Source organism: Pomacea canaliculata, linkage group LG1 (assembly GCF_003073045.1).
Source record: "Pomacea canaliculata isolate SZHN2017 linkage group LG1, ASM307304v1, whole genome shotgun sequence".
NCBI lineage: Eukaryota > Metazoa > Mollusca > Gastropoda > Architaenioglossa > Ampullariidae > Pomacea > Pomacea canaliculata.
This window is the reverse complement of record NC_037590.1, coordinates 14,175,728-14,191,532: the sequence shown is the minus strand read 5'-3', so window position 1 is coordinate 14,191,532 and position 15,805 is coordinate 14,175,728. Positions and strand designations below refer to the sequence as shown.

At 35.4% G+C, this 15,805-nt stretch overlaps 1 protein-coding gene and 1 long non-coding RNA gene across 2 annotated transcripts; both read left to right on the top strand.

The window, feature by feature from the left end:
- The first annotated feature begins 1,655 nt into the window (after positions 1-1,655).
- Positions 1,656-3,408, top strand: LOC112573840. Its single transcript, XR_003101285.1, has 3 exons — positions 1,656-1,882; positions 2,442-2,470; positions 2,961-3,408. It is a non-coding gene; the product is annotated as an uncharacterized LOC112573840 (long non-coding RNA).
- Positions 3,409-5,013: 1,605 nt separating this feature from the next.
- Positions 5,014-14,962, top strand: LOC112564073 (E3 ubiquitin-protein ligase NRDP1-like). Its single transcript, XM_025238657.1, has 7 exons — positions 5,014-5,169; positions 7,315-7,411; positions 8,649-8,948; positions 9,155-9,286; positions 9,590-9,669; positions 10,057-10,298; positions 10,839-14,962. Exons 2-7 carry the CDS (start codon positions 7,322-7,324, stop codon positions 10,940-10,942), a joined length of 948 nt encoding a protein of 315 aa, XP_025094442.1. The 5' UTR covers positions 5,014-5,169; positions 7,315-7,321; the 3' UTR covers positions 10,943-14,962.
- The last annotated feature ends 843 nt before the right edge of the window (positions 14,963-15,805 follow it).

The following is a 15,805-nucleotide window of genomic DNA, read 5'->3' as shown; positions in this document are numbered from 1 at the left end:
AGCATCCTGGAAACAGATTGCTTCATGTATCTGGGGAGCATCGTTAACAAGGGTAGTGGAGCGTACAATGACATCAAAAGTTCACATCAGCAAGGCCAGACATGCTTTCAACAGCCTACAGCCCATCTGAACTCCCTAAGCATTAACCTTCCGCAGTAAGATCTGCATCTTCAACACCAATGTGAAAGCTGTCTTACTGTATAGTTCTGAAACCTGGAGTGACAAACACCATCAACAGCAAGCTCCAGATCTTTACCAACTGATGCCAGGCAGGCACTTGACTGGAACCCCAAGGGGGAGAGGAGAATTGGGAGACAAAAGCTTGAAAACTTGAAAAAGAACAGTAGAGAGCTAGGCAAAGGATGCCGAAACCACATGGGCCCAACTGAGGGGGGCGCCCAAATTCAGTACGCTGGCGTTTCAGCCCTTGTGCTCCTAAAGGATTAACAAAAAATAAACCACTACTAAACTGTAAGGTGTATTTAAGATAATAAAAGCGCACCCAATGCAAGATTTTTTGAAGAGCAGGGAAAATATCTTTTAGATGCTACAGAAGAATATTAAAGAAGAATATTAGGCTTTAAAATCAGTAGGCCCAGCATGTTGTTTAAACAGCTTAGCATATTTTAAAATATGTGAAAGAGAATACTCCCCAACAAAAATTAAGAACCTTGATTCATCTGTACTAATTTAGACAGTAAATGAAAATAAATACATTTGAAAAAAGTAGAAACAACACAGAGGCAATGGACTCGGTACCACTATAAAGCAGGAACTGGCTAATTCAGTTGCTTTTCACTGTTCAATTTCATTAAGACTACATTTCCTAAGAAACTCTCTAGGAATGTAGCCCTTTCACTAATGAAGAATAGTTGAAATTTGTTTGCTTGCATTAATCTCAAGCCTGCTACTTATCATTGAAAAACTTCTATGCATATTATTTTTTGAAAGCATTGTAAGAAAGTGTATGCATAACTACATGTTCTTTGTATGTTCTAGTTGCAAAAAATTCTCATTCATTGGTGTTGCTTGCAAAATGGTTGCTAATAAAGATCTGAAGTTTTTTAACTTAGAAAAACTGCTGATTAGAAAAATATTTTCAATTTTTATTTCTGACATATGTATGTAAACATAGGCACCTTCTTTATTTCAATGAAAACCAAAGTTTCCAACATGAACAGCAGAAAAAAAAGGTTCTGCAAGCCAAGGAGTTAGGGATGTTAATTTCACAGGGAGAGTGGCACTGTGTCCCATGGCCACTGCCTGGCTTCAAACTCTGTCCACTTTGGCTGAATTGTTTTGCTTAAACTCATTACTCACAGGGTAAATATGTAATAAAAGGCTGCTACCACCACAGTGAGCAATGAGTTTATGCTATGACTACTTTAGGGGGCACTCAGGCTTAGAGTATTAACATGATATATAAGTAATCTTTAGTAAAGACTGAAATGCAATGTATCTAACTTATAGTGGGTAACTAAAGGCCAAAAGTGAATCATGCCTTTAATTGCTGGCATGTAGCAGTCTTTCACTTCTGTCTTTATGTAAAAGATTCACGAGAAAACAAGATGTGAACTGAAACCTGTATATTTTTGCAAGGTCCTGTCATTTTCGCCGAGAGTTTCGGATTTGGATTTTTGTTGTTTTTCCGTGTAAAAAGTCTTATGTACCTCATGTGAGCCCAGAAAACATTCAAGACATTCTGGACAAATTCAATCCTGCCAATGCAAGATCAGGGACTGTCACTAGAGCTGAAAATCTACATCTGACTACTCTATCATTGGACAAGAAGACTGCAGAGGCTTTTACTCCTCATGGTTTTGCCTATAACCCCATGGATGAAGATCATGCTGAATTTCTCAGATGGCAATCAGCTTATAAAGTCAATAGATAATTTAATATTAAATAATTAAAAATGAATAGATGCAAAACAATATATGAAACATAATGAAGTGCCAAACAAGAAGTAAATGAATTAATAGCATACGTTAAAAAAGATATGTCTGTGTAGTACACAACATGCCAGCTTTTTCTTATTTCTCATTCTGTACCCTGTAGTTTGCCTTGAAGAAAACTTTTTACTCAGATGGAGGAAAATAGAAAACGGAACTCGGCCATTTGTTAATAAAATTCTGCTTGGTTAAGATCTTAAACCCTTAAGTAGTCAGCATTTGCTATAAATTGATTCTAACTCTAAACTACACTTTACCTGGAGAAAGGATTTATTCAAAATATTTCCTACAAATGATTGACCTGCAAGAAACACCAGTGTTAGCAAATTGTCATTAAAATGTCTCCCAAAATTTGTAATATTATGTGATAGGTAACACTTGATTGATTACTTTTTTATTACATAATATTGTATGCTTAATAAGCAACTGGATTAATGACTGCACTAATAACAGACACAATTTACCAGATAACCGTATGTTTGTTTTCAGGAAGAAGTTGATGCAAAGACCAATGACAGGTACACTTCTGTAATTACTGCCAGTTTCCATATTAAACACTACTCCCAGTCAGTGGGACGTGGTAGGAGTTGGAACATCTGGTACATTTTTAGCAGTTCTAGAACGGTAAAGCCATATGGCTTCATGGTCAAGTACACCTCCACATTAACTTTTAAACCAAATTTTTAAGGGAGACAGCAAGTGGTGACAGTGCTTGATTAAAACAGAAGGACAAAATGAGGAAGGAAAGATGGTGAAATAGTTAACAAGACAACACTCTTGACTGTTCTGCTATCCAGAAGTTTAATTAGTAGCAAATAGAAATAGGACAGCTTGATGCATATGTTTATGTTTCAGCCAATCAGAAATGCTAGACAATTTATGTATTTTTGTACTGTAAAAAAATATAAAAACAGCCTTTGGTTTTTCAACTTTCAGCAAAGTGGTCATCTTGACCAAGGACAGTACATTTGCAGACTGCATAATACTGATTTTATTTTCTTCTCTTAGGGAACATGATGTCTTCATGGTAAAGAGGCCATCTGTAGTTTCCATGTATGATATTTCACATGGCTTGGCTGATATGGAGGATGATAAAAAAAGAAACCAAAGAAATGTAACACATATCAAAATATTGCAAGCAAAAGACTGATGGTGGGACATTGTAGAGACAAGGTGCATCAGTGGTCTATTGTGCACCGCAGTCGTCAATATTTATATACATTTTGAATTAATATATTTTTTATGATTAAGGACTAACAGGAAATCAGAATAGTTAGAATATTAGAGGGATCTTTTAGAGTGCTTTAATCATGAAAACTGTATATCTTTGAGAATAATCATTACACAGAAGTGTCAGGAGAGGAAAATGGAGAATTGAATGTTGTTACTGATGTAACCTATAAATAAATGCCAAAAAAATATGACATACACATATAATAAATTTCTTTCTTTGTAAGATAAAATTGTTTGTATTTTGTGTATGCACCTGTGGGCTTGTGTGAAAATAGAGTTTCGAAGCAGAAAAAAATTCTTTTTTTTTTTAACACAGCAGATATGTTTCAGAAACTTTATAAAAGTCTTTACTTTCCTCCTATGCATGCAGTTTTCTTGAAACTAACCTTTATTACAAATAAAGTTTTTGGAAGGTTTATGGATGCGATGAAATACAATCAGAAATGGGAGTGTGGGTTACAAGAGTTAGGGTTAGTAGATATTTTAAACTGATCTAACCCTTTTCAAACTCTAAAGCCTTTTTTTAGTGTTATATCATGGTGTCAACAGTCCTTCTATAATACAATTGGACCCAGTTATTCTGAAAAAGCTAAGACTCCAAACTCAGAGAAGTCAAAACATTTAAATTTCCTTGAATTCAAAACTACTTTTCTTGCTAGTGTAAGCCTGTCCATTCACTCCGGGCCTCCTGGAAACCATACCAGCACTATAGACAAAAGCACTAACAAAAAGGGTGACGGTCTCATACATGTGACATTCAGTCTATGTGAGCTTTGGAATAATCTTATCCCTTTATATGGGGGCAATGTTTTGACCATGATCATATGTGGACTAGTTTTTTAAAGTATTTATTTCTTGAAATGCTAGCTAAATTTGTTTCTACCTAACATGAAGGCAACAGGGAAGAAAACACCTCCCCAAAACATTAGAATGCCTTACTTGAGTGGATACCTTTATTTCATCCTTTAAGATTATGATTTGCAGATGAGAGTCATGGTGTGTGGATCCACTTAAGTAATGCATTTTTTCTTCACAGAAAGATAATGCCAATTAGTAGTATAGTTCATATACAGCATATTTGACTTTGGGAGGTAAAAGTGCTTCTGTTTAAAGGTGATTTTGCACGGTGGGGGGATGGGTAAGAGATTAGAATAAAGGGAAGTGTAGGAGGGTTGCTGCTTCATAATGCCACTGTTATTGTTTACTGTTTCTAGTGCACTTTTTTCCTGTTGTGGTCCCTTGTTCTCGGTGTCCAAGTCCGCAATGGTGAGGTACTGTACTGGTTGCCAGATCTCTTAAGTTACCCTATTCTAGATTTCTATTTAGATTTAGGTACTAATATTAGTTTCTTACTGCTAAAGTTGTACAGTTATATATTATTTTACAAGTTGTTTTGTCTTTGTAAACCTGGTATTGATATGGTTGTGTATAGTTTAAACATTTTTTTTTGAAGGATTCAGTTACTTTAGACCCTTCAGTTGCCCTACCTTAATTGTTTGATCGTGGTTCTGGATGGGCAAACGAAACCCATGTTTCCTATGGTTTAGATTGTTTCAAAGCCATTAAAAAATTGTCATACTAGATTAGCAGCCTTATTCATTTTATGGCAAAGATTTTTTTTCAGAAGGATGTTATCCGGTGTCAAACATTGATAAAGGCACCCTGATTGAAACAACCACAATACCTTTAGTACCTAAATATGACAACAAAGAATTTTCTAATTACACCGATGGACTCATTTACATACTAATTTTGATCCCACCACATCGAAAACCACGGAAGAAAACAAAATATTTGTAAGAGGAAGCAACGTAACTCCTTGGAAGTGATGTCCCCTTAACGCCTGCGCACCATAAAGACTCAGTTGCTGTGAGCATTCCAGGGGCATTATGTTGTTATTTTGTATGTAAGGATCTGATTCACAGTCTGCCACGAGGAAAATAGCTTTTGTCATTTCATAACCTTTTGTTCCTAGGTTTTTAAGGTAAGTGGAACCGACACAATTTGTTTCCATTCTCAATATAGATAATACATAAACCGATGGCCCGTCTGAAGTTATTGATAACTCGCTAACTGACAGAGTAGTTGTAAACGTTTATCTGTCTAAATATTTAACAGAGGCCTAACTGTTGTAGTCGAATTTTTGTCGATCAGTTTCTTAACGTTGCGAAGAAAAGTATGACAACCTGAGCTTAGTAATATTGACAAGACATTTCAGTGAAACTTTTAGTTTTGCCAAAATAGTCGAACGGTATTTACTATAGTCCGTAACCTCATGTAACCTCACAGGTATATAACAGGTAAAGAGTGGCGAATAACACTGTAATAATATTATAACCCAACTCCCCAAACAATAGTTCTATTTCTAGGCTTCATTCGCTTTTTGTAAGTCATCTGTTTTTGGTTCTTATTTTTTCAAAACTGAAAAAAGTAGTCTGTTTCAAACCTTTCAATCTGCCACATTATTTGAAACAAACCTATTCCATTGAGTAATTATGTGTTTGATAAGAGTGTAGTGAAACACCTAAATACTTATATTCTTATATTTAATAATGATAATTTTTATGTTGTGCCTTCATGTTCTAGCTCAAAGCTACTCATTGCACACAACATATATATTTATCTCTAAATCGTGCACAAGGGAGTCAATCTGTTAAATATTTTGCAAAAAAGGCTGGTATGTTTTAAAAGTTCCACGTGATAGTGTATGCCATAAGTGCACTGGGAATTCCAGAGGAGGTCCAAATACTGCAAAAGAGTGCAAGCGGTGGAAAGGAAACACTTTGAGCAGAACGCTTGTTGTTGACAGGCCTTTTTTTGTTTTGGTGCAATTTGCAAAGGGGACATGCTGTTTAAAGTGAATGGGAGATAAACATTGTATTGTGGTGCAAGGATGATGTCTTCAGAGATTTTTTATCATTATGTGGGATGGCTAAACAGATCAAAAAGGAGGGAAGTAGCATTTTGTGAAATAAAATCTGTTATAGTACCTTTTTTCATCACATAACTCTCTCTCACACAGAATCTGTCTCACTTGTATGCTCCCTTGATCCTTTTTTTCTTTTACTTTCATTCTTATAGGGTACCTTATCAGATTACATCCTTGTCAAAATTTGCTCAGTGTAGCATACTAGTAATGTCAAAGTTTGCTCTTTTATATTGATTTTCTTCAGTTTTAGCCATAACAAATTATACAGTCCCAACATTATCACTGTCCTTCCAGCAGTACATGTAAGAAGTATTCTTCCCAAATTTGGTCAGCATAGGATATACGATGGTGTGGATTTTGTATCAACCAGAACCAAACACACACACAGTCATCACTAAACTCTGCTTTATTTATAAGATAACCCACTCTCAAAGTGACTCTTTATGGCTTGAGCTTGATGAGTGTTATTTAATTTTATAGCTCATACATTTATTCTTAAAAGAGAATAGCAAGGGACAGCGAAAAATATACATGAAATAATGTAGCGAAGGCAAGACTATACCTATGACTTACTCTGCCATTTCTGGGTCTGTTCTTGGCACCTCCTGAACTCACTCCAATCTATACACCTGCAAAACTTCTTCATAATCTTCAAGCTTTTTCGAGTCCCACTAACTAAGAGAACAACAAATAGACTGAGGTTTTTCTCCTAACAAACCCATCAACTGGGAACAGATTACTTATCAGCCTTCATAACTCTGATTCTCTTATCACCTGTAAGCCTAAACTTAAGACACAGCAACTTTTACTACGACCATGTCCTGACCATGAGTCTGACCTAACGTGTGTCTGTATTTACTTTGTATATGAGTAGGTATTTCTATTGTAGAAGTGAGCATGTCTGTTATATGTGAATATGGGTGCATGGTTGCTGGTGGTTCAGTTTATTTCTGTACAGCTTTTCTGTAAAGTGCTTTGAGCAAATCAGAAAAGTGCTATATAAGTGTTCATTATTATTAATAAAGTTTATTAGTGTACTTCCTTATTAAACTTGCTTCTTTAAGTCTGAATTTTTCTGTTGGATTTATATTGTCAGTATCACAAATTGTAAGACAAATATCATTTCCTCTCACTGCTTTCAGGTTTTATTTGACATTTTTGACTAGAAGCCCGTTTTAAAAATCAGCTTAATTTTTCCAGGAACAGCATGGGTTATGAGATAGTCAGATTTGAAGGTGAAGTGGATGAAGAACTGATCTGTCCAATATGCAGTGGTGTGATGGAAGAACCACTTCAGGTATTTGCTTGAACTTCATAATGCCTATTTTTAACATGAAGTTTGATTTTATGCCATTATATCTTTAATTTAGTGGTTTGCCACACTGTACAAAACCTACAGGCAGTATTTGACAGCACATGTTCTTGCCCTCATCATAACACAGATCTGCCAGTGGACTTCCTGTGACTTTATTCTCAGCTTAATATTAAACTTGTACATTTTCTCTTCTTTTTTTCTCCTTTTTTTTTCAAATGAACAACCAGAGGGATATGCAACATAAGGAGTACAACATCAATAAGCTACCAGGCTTCACCAAACTGAGACAGTCCATTAGCATAAAAATGCAATTATCTCTCAAGGAGGCATAAATTGGGTTCAAAGTCCTTAAGCGAGGACAGTGCCTCTGGTGAACAAACTTGGCATTAGACATTATCATGATAATGAAATTCAACTGTGTTAGAAAATATTGTCTATGAGATGGTTTACCAGCTCATACAATCATACAGAGCACATAGCATCACCAAATAAAAAGTCATTGTTTCATGAGAACATCATCAAAGTCCACTCCACTTGTCAGATCACTTTTAAATGTTTAACACAAAAAATATTATTATCAGCATTAGAAAAGTCCCACAAAAGATTCAAACAATGTGATCATCATCAGACCAACATACTAAGACTAATGGTATTTGAATCTCAATTCCTTTAAGCTTACAATCACTGACAGATCTGGGTCTTTCCTGCATAAAATAATTAAAAAAACTGCTTATAAACCTGTCATGTGTAGCAAACCCTTTACCACTCTGCCATTGGGCTGGGCTATGATGGTGATAAAAAAGGATCAATCATTAACAGAGTTCTGTTGGTATACTTGACTACCAACTAGTTAGGTAGATCACAGATGGTTCTTATGAAAAAAAGTGTGGTAACTGTCTTTGTCATTTTCAGGCAGCGAGTGAACAATTAGATAACATAGTGGTTATCAAATCATCTTGTTTGTGTGGTTCTGACCTCAGAAATTGCTCTAATGATAATAAGGGAGAGAGAAAGATTGTAAAGGTGGCAAGATGTCATGAACACTGAAAAGGGTAGGAGACATCGTTCAAATTGATTACAGTTTCACTACACTACATATCCCAGTTTAATTTTGATTATACTATAGCTGTATTAAGCATGCAAAGTGTGAATAAAATTTTACATAACAACTGGAATGTTAAAGTATATATTTAGATTATCATTAATTTTTATTTTACAGGCCCCACAATGTGAACATGCGTTTTGTGCATCATGCATTCAGGAGTGGCTCACTAGGCAACCAACCTGTCCGGTAGACAGAAGCCCCATCACCTTTAATCAGCTCAAACCTGCCCCTCGAATCCTGCGAAACTTACTATCAAGACTTCAGATTGCTTGTGACAATGCAGTGTATGGCTGTACTGCCATTGTCAAGCTGGATGCTCTCCCCTCTCACTTGCAGGAATGTGAGCACAATCCCAAAAAACCAGTACAGTGTCAAGAGGGTTGTGGACTAGTTATCCCAAAAGATGAGTTAAAGGTATGTATATGGGAATTTGATTTCCCGTGTAAGGTTTAAATTGATTGAGGTATACATGCAGGGACAAATATGATCCATTACTAAACAACATGCACGAGTGAGAAGTGCTACAGCAGTCGTGTGTTGCAAATGCTAAGACCTGTTTTTATGCATTTAGATATCCTTTTCTAATTGATGTTTTATTGTATCCCCAATGCCACATTTAGGAACACAACTGTGTGCGAGAGCTGAGAAGTCTGGTTAGCAGTCATCAGCAAAAGATGGCAGAGATGCAGAGTGAGATCATCGAGTCCAAGTTACAACTGAATGAACAGAAGCGAGAAATACAGCTGCTGAAGGTAGTGACTGAAGCTTAATGTGCAAGTTTAATTTATCTGCAATTTATCAGAAATTTCCTTTGTCACTTTTTCACTTAGCTATTTTGTTGTTTAATTGACAGGAGTTAATGTGAACAACATTTGTATTATGCATCTTCCAATAGTAGGTTGATTGTCTCTGGCTATATGAGCATTTGCATTATTTAGATACTATTGATAATTAGGATGCTGCACTCCTCTTCATCAACAAATGATCTCTGTCTGAAGCACAGTCACTTGGCTTCTGTTGCACATGTGGTAATATGCTACGTATTATGTGTGTAGGAACTAATGCGGTCAATGCGAGTTAGTAATCCACGCATTCGAGAAATTCAAGCGTCAATGGAAAATGAAGATGTAATCAGGTAACTTTAACAGTTAAATAGAATAAAGCAACAGACATTTTGCTCTTCATTTATATTTTGAAATAAATGGCTTAACTCAATGAGGACATCTCCCTTTCAGGTCAGATGTCTCCTTTGGTCACCACATTGTCCATTTAAAAAAGCAAAATAATTATATTTCACAATAATATTATTTTCAAGGAGTTTCAATAATCAAATTTAGTAGAAATTCTTATCTTTAGAAAGAGGTGTGGCTTGTCACTGTTTTGGCAGCATGATTTTCTGTTCGCAACTGGTAAGTAGATCTCCACCTTTCTGCAATGTTCTAAACAGTCTTGACCCATCTGCTCCTCCCTTTACTGTGCTTCTTACTGGATTTTTTAGTTTCATTGTTTTTTTCTCTGTTAGGTGGGTTGCAAGCCTTCAGGCTGCTCGAGTCACTCGATGGGGTGGCATGATCTCCACACCTGATGCTGTTCTGCAGGCAGTCATCAAGCGTGCTCTTATAGACAGTGGATGTCCAACACATATTGTGAATGAGTTGATGGAAAATGCACATGAGAGGAGATGGCCTAACGGCCTCAGCACTTTGGAGACTCGACAGCTCAACCGGAGACAGTATGAAAACTATGTGGCCAAACGAATTCCAGGTATCTTCTTGCAGTTCTGTTAATAGAAATAATAACCCATTACCTAGCAATATTTTAGCCTTTTATGTGAAGGAAAACAGAAAATAGAACAAAGAGTAACATGCTAATTTTAAAAATGCTCAGAAAATGGACCTCACCTGTGATATATATTGTCAAGGATCATATTTTATAATTTCAGAAAATTACCATAGGAATTATTACTTTGAAATGATAATTTAAATATAACAATCTGTTCCTACTTAAGTCTTTCATATCAAATATATCCAGTTGGAAAAGAGAAAGTTGATGCAGTCCATTCATGAGGGGAAAAGTGTTCAGCATATAACTGCACTTAGGATTTAGGCATGATATATTATTACCTGTGGTTAATTTTGCTTTTGACATTGGATTTAGATTTAAGTAGTTTACCTATTTTGTTTGAAATTTAAAGATTTAAAAAAAGCAGTGTCCTGGGAAGCTGCTGGTCAGTTGTGATGTTCTGCCTTTATACTGCTTTATACATTTTTAGTATGGTTCTGAACATTTTTTTTTAATTAACAGGCAAACAAGCTGTGGTTGTGATGTATTGTGAAAACCAGCACATGCCAGATGACCTCATCATAGAACCAGGACTAGTCATGATCTTTGCACATGGGGTAGAATAATTTCCACTTGAACAGACACAGACTTGGCAACATTGTTTTTGCCCACAAATCCATGCCATACTCCAACAGCTGCTTAAACACTTTTAGTATGGCACAGGTCACCCAGTAAAGGAAGAAAAAACTTCAATCCATCCAGTATTTTAGCATTCAGGCAGTTTTGGACAGGTTATCAAAGGATAATAACAAATGGATTTGATTTTACTTTTTCTCTCTTATGAAGTGAAAGCTTGTGGCTAAATGTAATCGCTTAAAGATAAGTGTAAAGACAAAATGCATGTGTATTGTGGAACTGTGATAAGAAACCTGTGAAGGTGTATGAACTGATCTGGCATTATTAAAGACTGGGTACATTAATTCTGTCAGAAGAAGTCTTTTGAACCTTTGAGTAAATTTCTTTGGTTTATCTGCTTTAGAAAAGTGAATGTGAAAAAGAAGTATGCTGGGCTTAAACTCTTGCTTTACTTGAGATTCGAGCTAGCGAAATCAGAGACTGAAGATACAACTAGTGGGAGCTAAGATTCAGAGTTTACTGTCCTGTGTTAAAGGCTGGCATGCTGGCATAGGCTAGGTGCTTGCTTCAGCATATTTGCTTAATTTATTTCTTGTGCTTGCCTCATGTCCATGCTTGTGACCTCATAATAAGTTCATTGCCTGCTGTAACCTCTCTTGAAAGGGCCTATTGTCAATTACCCTGTTTCTTTTCTTATAACTGAGCAGTTGAGTTGTTGTGATTTTTATAATTCATATGGTGGTATCGATTGTAGCTTGCTACATGTAGTTTACCAGTTTTGCAGTCTGTTTCCTGTAAAAATACCTTGCTGTAGTACCTGTTTGATTCTGCAGAATGATGTTTATAGGTTGTGCAAAAGTTTTATTTTGGTGATGCAGAGTTGATTACTTCTTTGTCAGTATGTTCATTGTCCATGATAAGTTTAAAGAACTGTCAGTTCACTAGAGTGAAAAGATGTGTAAAAGTCTTTGTTTACACTGGGAAAATAGTTTTTCATATGATAGCTTTGTTACAAATGTGTGCAGCCTACTTTATTTATTAAGAAAAGGAAATGGAAAGTTCTTATTTGCAAACATTCAAGAACAACTTATGTCTTTTGAAACTCTTTTGGTTTTAAAAAACTTAGCAACTTATATAATATTGTTCTGGCATTTCTTTTAGCTCAAATGTTGATGCACTTATGTAGCATCAGAAAGTTGTTATCTGTTATCATCTTTTACTCTAAATATTCTTCCAGGAGTTTCTTTTTTAATCTCTCTAGATCAGTGGTTCTTAACCATTTTTTGAGGTACCAAACCCACAAGTTTCATATGGCCATTCACCGAACCCTTCTTTAGTGTCATCACGAATTGCGGGTGTGTCTTGACCTCCGTGGTGGAGGCTCTGCCGAACCCGAGACCGACTCACCGAACCCCTAGAGTTCGATCAAACCCCGGTTAAGAACCACTGCTCTAGATGAAAACAGACTCATCCGCATTGAGCTACTTTTATTATATTAAAATATAGCAGAAAGTTCAGGTATCATTCCTGTGATTCTGTTTTGGGAAAGGGGTTCTTGCTAAACATTTTATTGTAGCAGGATTATTCTCATAAAAGTAACTGTTACTTAAGCTCAGATAAGCATTTAGAAATCATGCTACCTGTTGAATATTCTCTTCACACTCCATTAAGCAAGACATCCTTTTTGTTGTTTCACTTGATATGGTTTCTGATGGGAAAGACTTTTTTATGTAAACTTACAGTTGATAAGTTAGAACCTCAGTGAGGGCACATTTTGCATACATTCTAAATACAACAGATTTGTGCTGAAGGTAGCATTTGTCTGTGATGTTATTGCCACCAGACTACAGGTTTTGTAAATCATTTTTGATGCACAAGAAATTTCCTGAAAGTTCATGTTGAATTACATGTGTAAGTTATAACTTTGAAGATTTCATATGAAGCAATTTCAGCATCTGTTAGGAATTTAGGTACAAGCCATATTATGTTGTTTTGTATTTTTGGACAGTTTTATGCATGCAAGTTTATTTCTTTCAATTGGCTTTTACAGTGTTATCTCTTGTCCTGTCCTTTAGACTGGAATATCATTGTGGATATGAATTCTTGTTTAGTTTTGCACTATCTGAAAAGATATGTATTTGTCAGCCAGGTGCTCTAATCATTGGTTGCACTGCTTGGCTGCCTCTTTGCCTACCATGTGCCTCTTGCACCTGCTTTTTCAAGTGGTATGTGCACATTCTCAGGTCCACGTAGGAGGCAAGTGGCAAGGAAATGAGAGGAAGTTTTGTTTTACAAAGAAATCTAAAAAAAAAACAGGGTCTTAAAGTGTCACAGTGTGCTTTTCCCTTCATGTTAAATTGCATCATGTTCAAAACATGCTTAGATTCCAAAAATTTTGTCTACTTATTGGTCTAACATCTTTAGAAAACCTAATAAGGTCACATTAGGGCCAGCATAACGAGGAACATGATAAAAATCTGGAAATGAAGAAGAAGAAATGTTCTTATTTAATATACTTCCCCCAGAGGGCTGCATGTTATTTACAAAGAAACTATGGAATGAAGATACAGTTGCATGCACATGCATACATAAATACAAAACATGGTATATATGAAGATACTCATCAAACGAGAGAAATGGTAGCAGTTTTAGTTGGTATTGTAGAAGGGTTAAACAGATATGATATAAAGTTTGTAAGACTTTTTTAATTTAATTTTTTTCTGATTGAAGAGTAAAATGTTATAAATCTGGTAGTGAATTGGTACATCTTTTGGCCATCTCATATTTGTTTCTAGCAGTGGTGTTTAATAAAGTCATGGCAAGCTGTCTCTAATGATGACCATCCTCTCCTACACATTTAAGAACATTGCTTCTGTATGAGGCTTTTAACATTTCGATGGTTTTTGCATTCACTGGTAGGTATTACTGTAAATTCCTTTACAAGATAGTCTCATGTCATCAAAACAGATTAACAAATTAACTACAAACTTTAAACTAAAATGTAGTGTTCATTAAATACAGGCTAGTGAATATGATCTCATATTTTACACAGAGCTTTTGTGGTCAACGTGGCTGGAAGCCTATTTTCAATTTTATATATATGTATGCAGATTCAAAGAAATAATGGCTTCTTTGGTCTTCATATCAAATGATATTCTTATCATGAACATTTGACAGAATATTTCACTTCTTTTGCTGGTTTGTCAGAATTTGCTAGTGGGATGCAGTGTTATGTGGTATTCAGGGAATACTTGCCCCAGAAAACTATGAATTTTTATTTTTCTCAGTAGACGTTAACATTTTTATGATGCATGTGAAATGAATGGCAATGATGGTTGATTCTTTAATAAAATTATGACAAGGAAATGGCTGGATTATTTCAAGAGTCAGCATGTTGTGATCTTGCATGCATACCATTGGTTAATCCATGCTTGAATTAGTTTTGTTTCAATTTGGATATTTAAGGTAATGTTCAATGTGACATAAGAGTTGATGGGACCAGGCTTCAAAAAAAAAAATCTATAACAAACCAAGAAAGTTGAATGCGTTCATATGTATAGTTTGCTCCATGCCAGTTTCATGCTACTAAAAGGGGAAAAAATGTCTTTGTTTTTGGTGTGTTTTATTTTTCAGTTTTGTCTACATTCTTAAAATGTTTAAATTATTGAACATAGCATAGGAATTAGCATACAAAGCCTTATACAAAACTTTTTATGCGTAGGTTAGTTATATTTCCCATTTTGTTTTTAAAAAATTAGCTTGAATTTTACTTTTATTTCTGCTGATTTGGATCTTTTTCCGAATAGGAAGTCTATTTGTTGTATGCTTTTGTAGCAAGACATAATGTACACACTTTAGTGAGTTGTACTTTGTTTGCTGAGCTGATTTAAAAAAAATTTTTTTTTGCTATCCATGTTGCATGGGATAAGCATGTATTTTCAGGGATATGGATGTTTATGGTGTACAGCTGTTTTAATTTGTTGAATCACTAAACTCTTCAAAATCCTAAATGAGAGCTTGACCTGATATGTTTGTCTGAAAGTTTTTGAAAGGCTAGGGATGAAATTGGCCGATGCAGTTATGCTGTATTCCCAACTTATCCCTTTGAATTGTTGAAGTTTTGATATTTGTAATCTTAAGATTAATTTTATTGTTGAGTAGATTGCAGAATTAGGTGTTATAGATAAAAGCATTATTATGGTAGTCTTTTGTCATTGCCTTATTATAAGCAAATGTAAACAGTTTAATATATATATTGAATCTTTTACAAATGGTTCTTTTTTTTTTTGCAAAGCACCCTCCTTGTTAAATAGAGTTAAGTTTGAGATATTATTATGCCCTCCGCACTTACAAAGTGAATATATTGCAACCCAGATTCTACTGTCTGACATTTAACATTTTACATCAGGTTTTTTTTGTCAACATGATGCAGAAGCAAATGAGTTCCGTGCAAATCTTTTGGACTGCAGACTTTTGCTTGAGTTCAGTCATGCCATTCAGTTCCTCTGATTCAACCTTTGAACTTACTGCGAAAAGTTGAGTATTGAGGTACAGAGTTTTTTTTCTAATGACTGGGTAGAGCTCAGGGCAAGATATTACTTTCCCAAATCTGGGCGACTAACCCTCTTTGATTCTCAAGACACGTACCTATACAGACATCACCACGCATAGAAAGAGGTCAGAATCTTGCCATGTTCGTACAAAGATATATCTGATTAACATATGGGCCCTCTGGCAGAAAGGGCAGAGAATTGTAGAGAAAGAAAAGGAGCATCTGACGAATTTCTTTTGTCTGATACCTAACATAGAGAAGGTAAATATCAGTAACTTAGATATGTTTGTTGGGGGAAGCT

Excerpts from the sequence above, each read along its gene's own strand:
- LOC112564073 (XM_025238657.1), top strand. The coding sequence starts at position 7,322 with ATGGGTTATGAGATAGTCAGATTTGAAGGTGAAGTGGATGAAGAACTG. Across the intron at positions 7,412-8,648 it reads TGATGGAAGAACCACTTCAG|GCCCCACAATGTGAACATGC; the intron begins GTATTTGCTTGA and ends TTTATTTTACAG. Across the intron at positions 9,287-9,589 it reads GAGAAATACAGCTGCTGAAG|GAACTAATGCGGTCAATGCG; the intron begins GTAGTGACTGAA and ends TTATGTGTGTAG.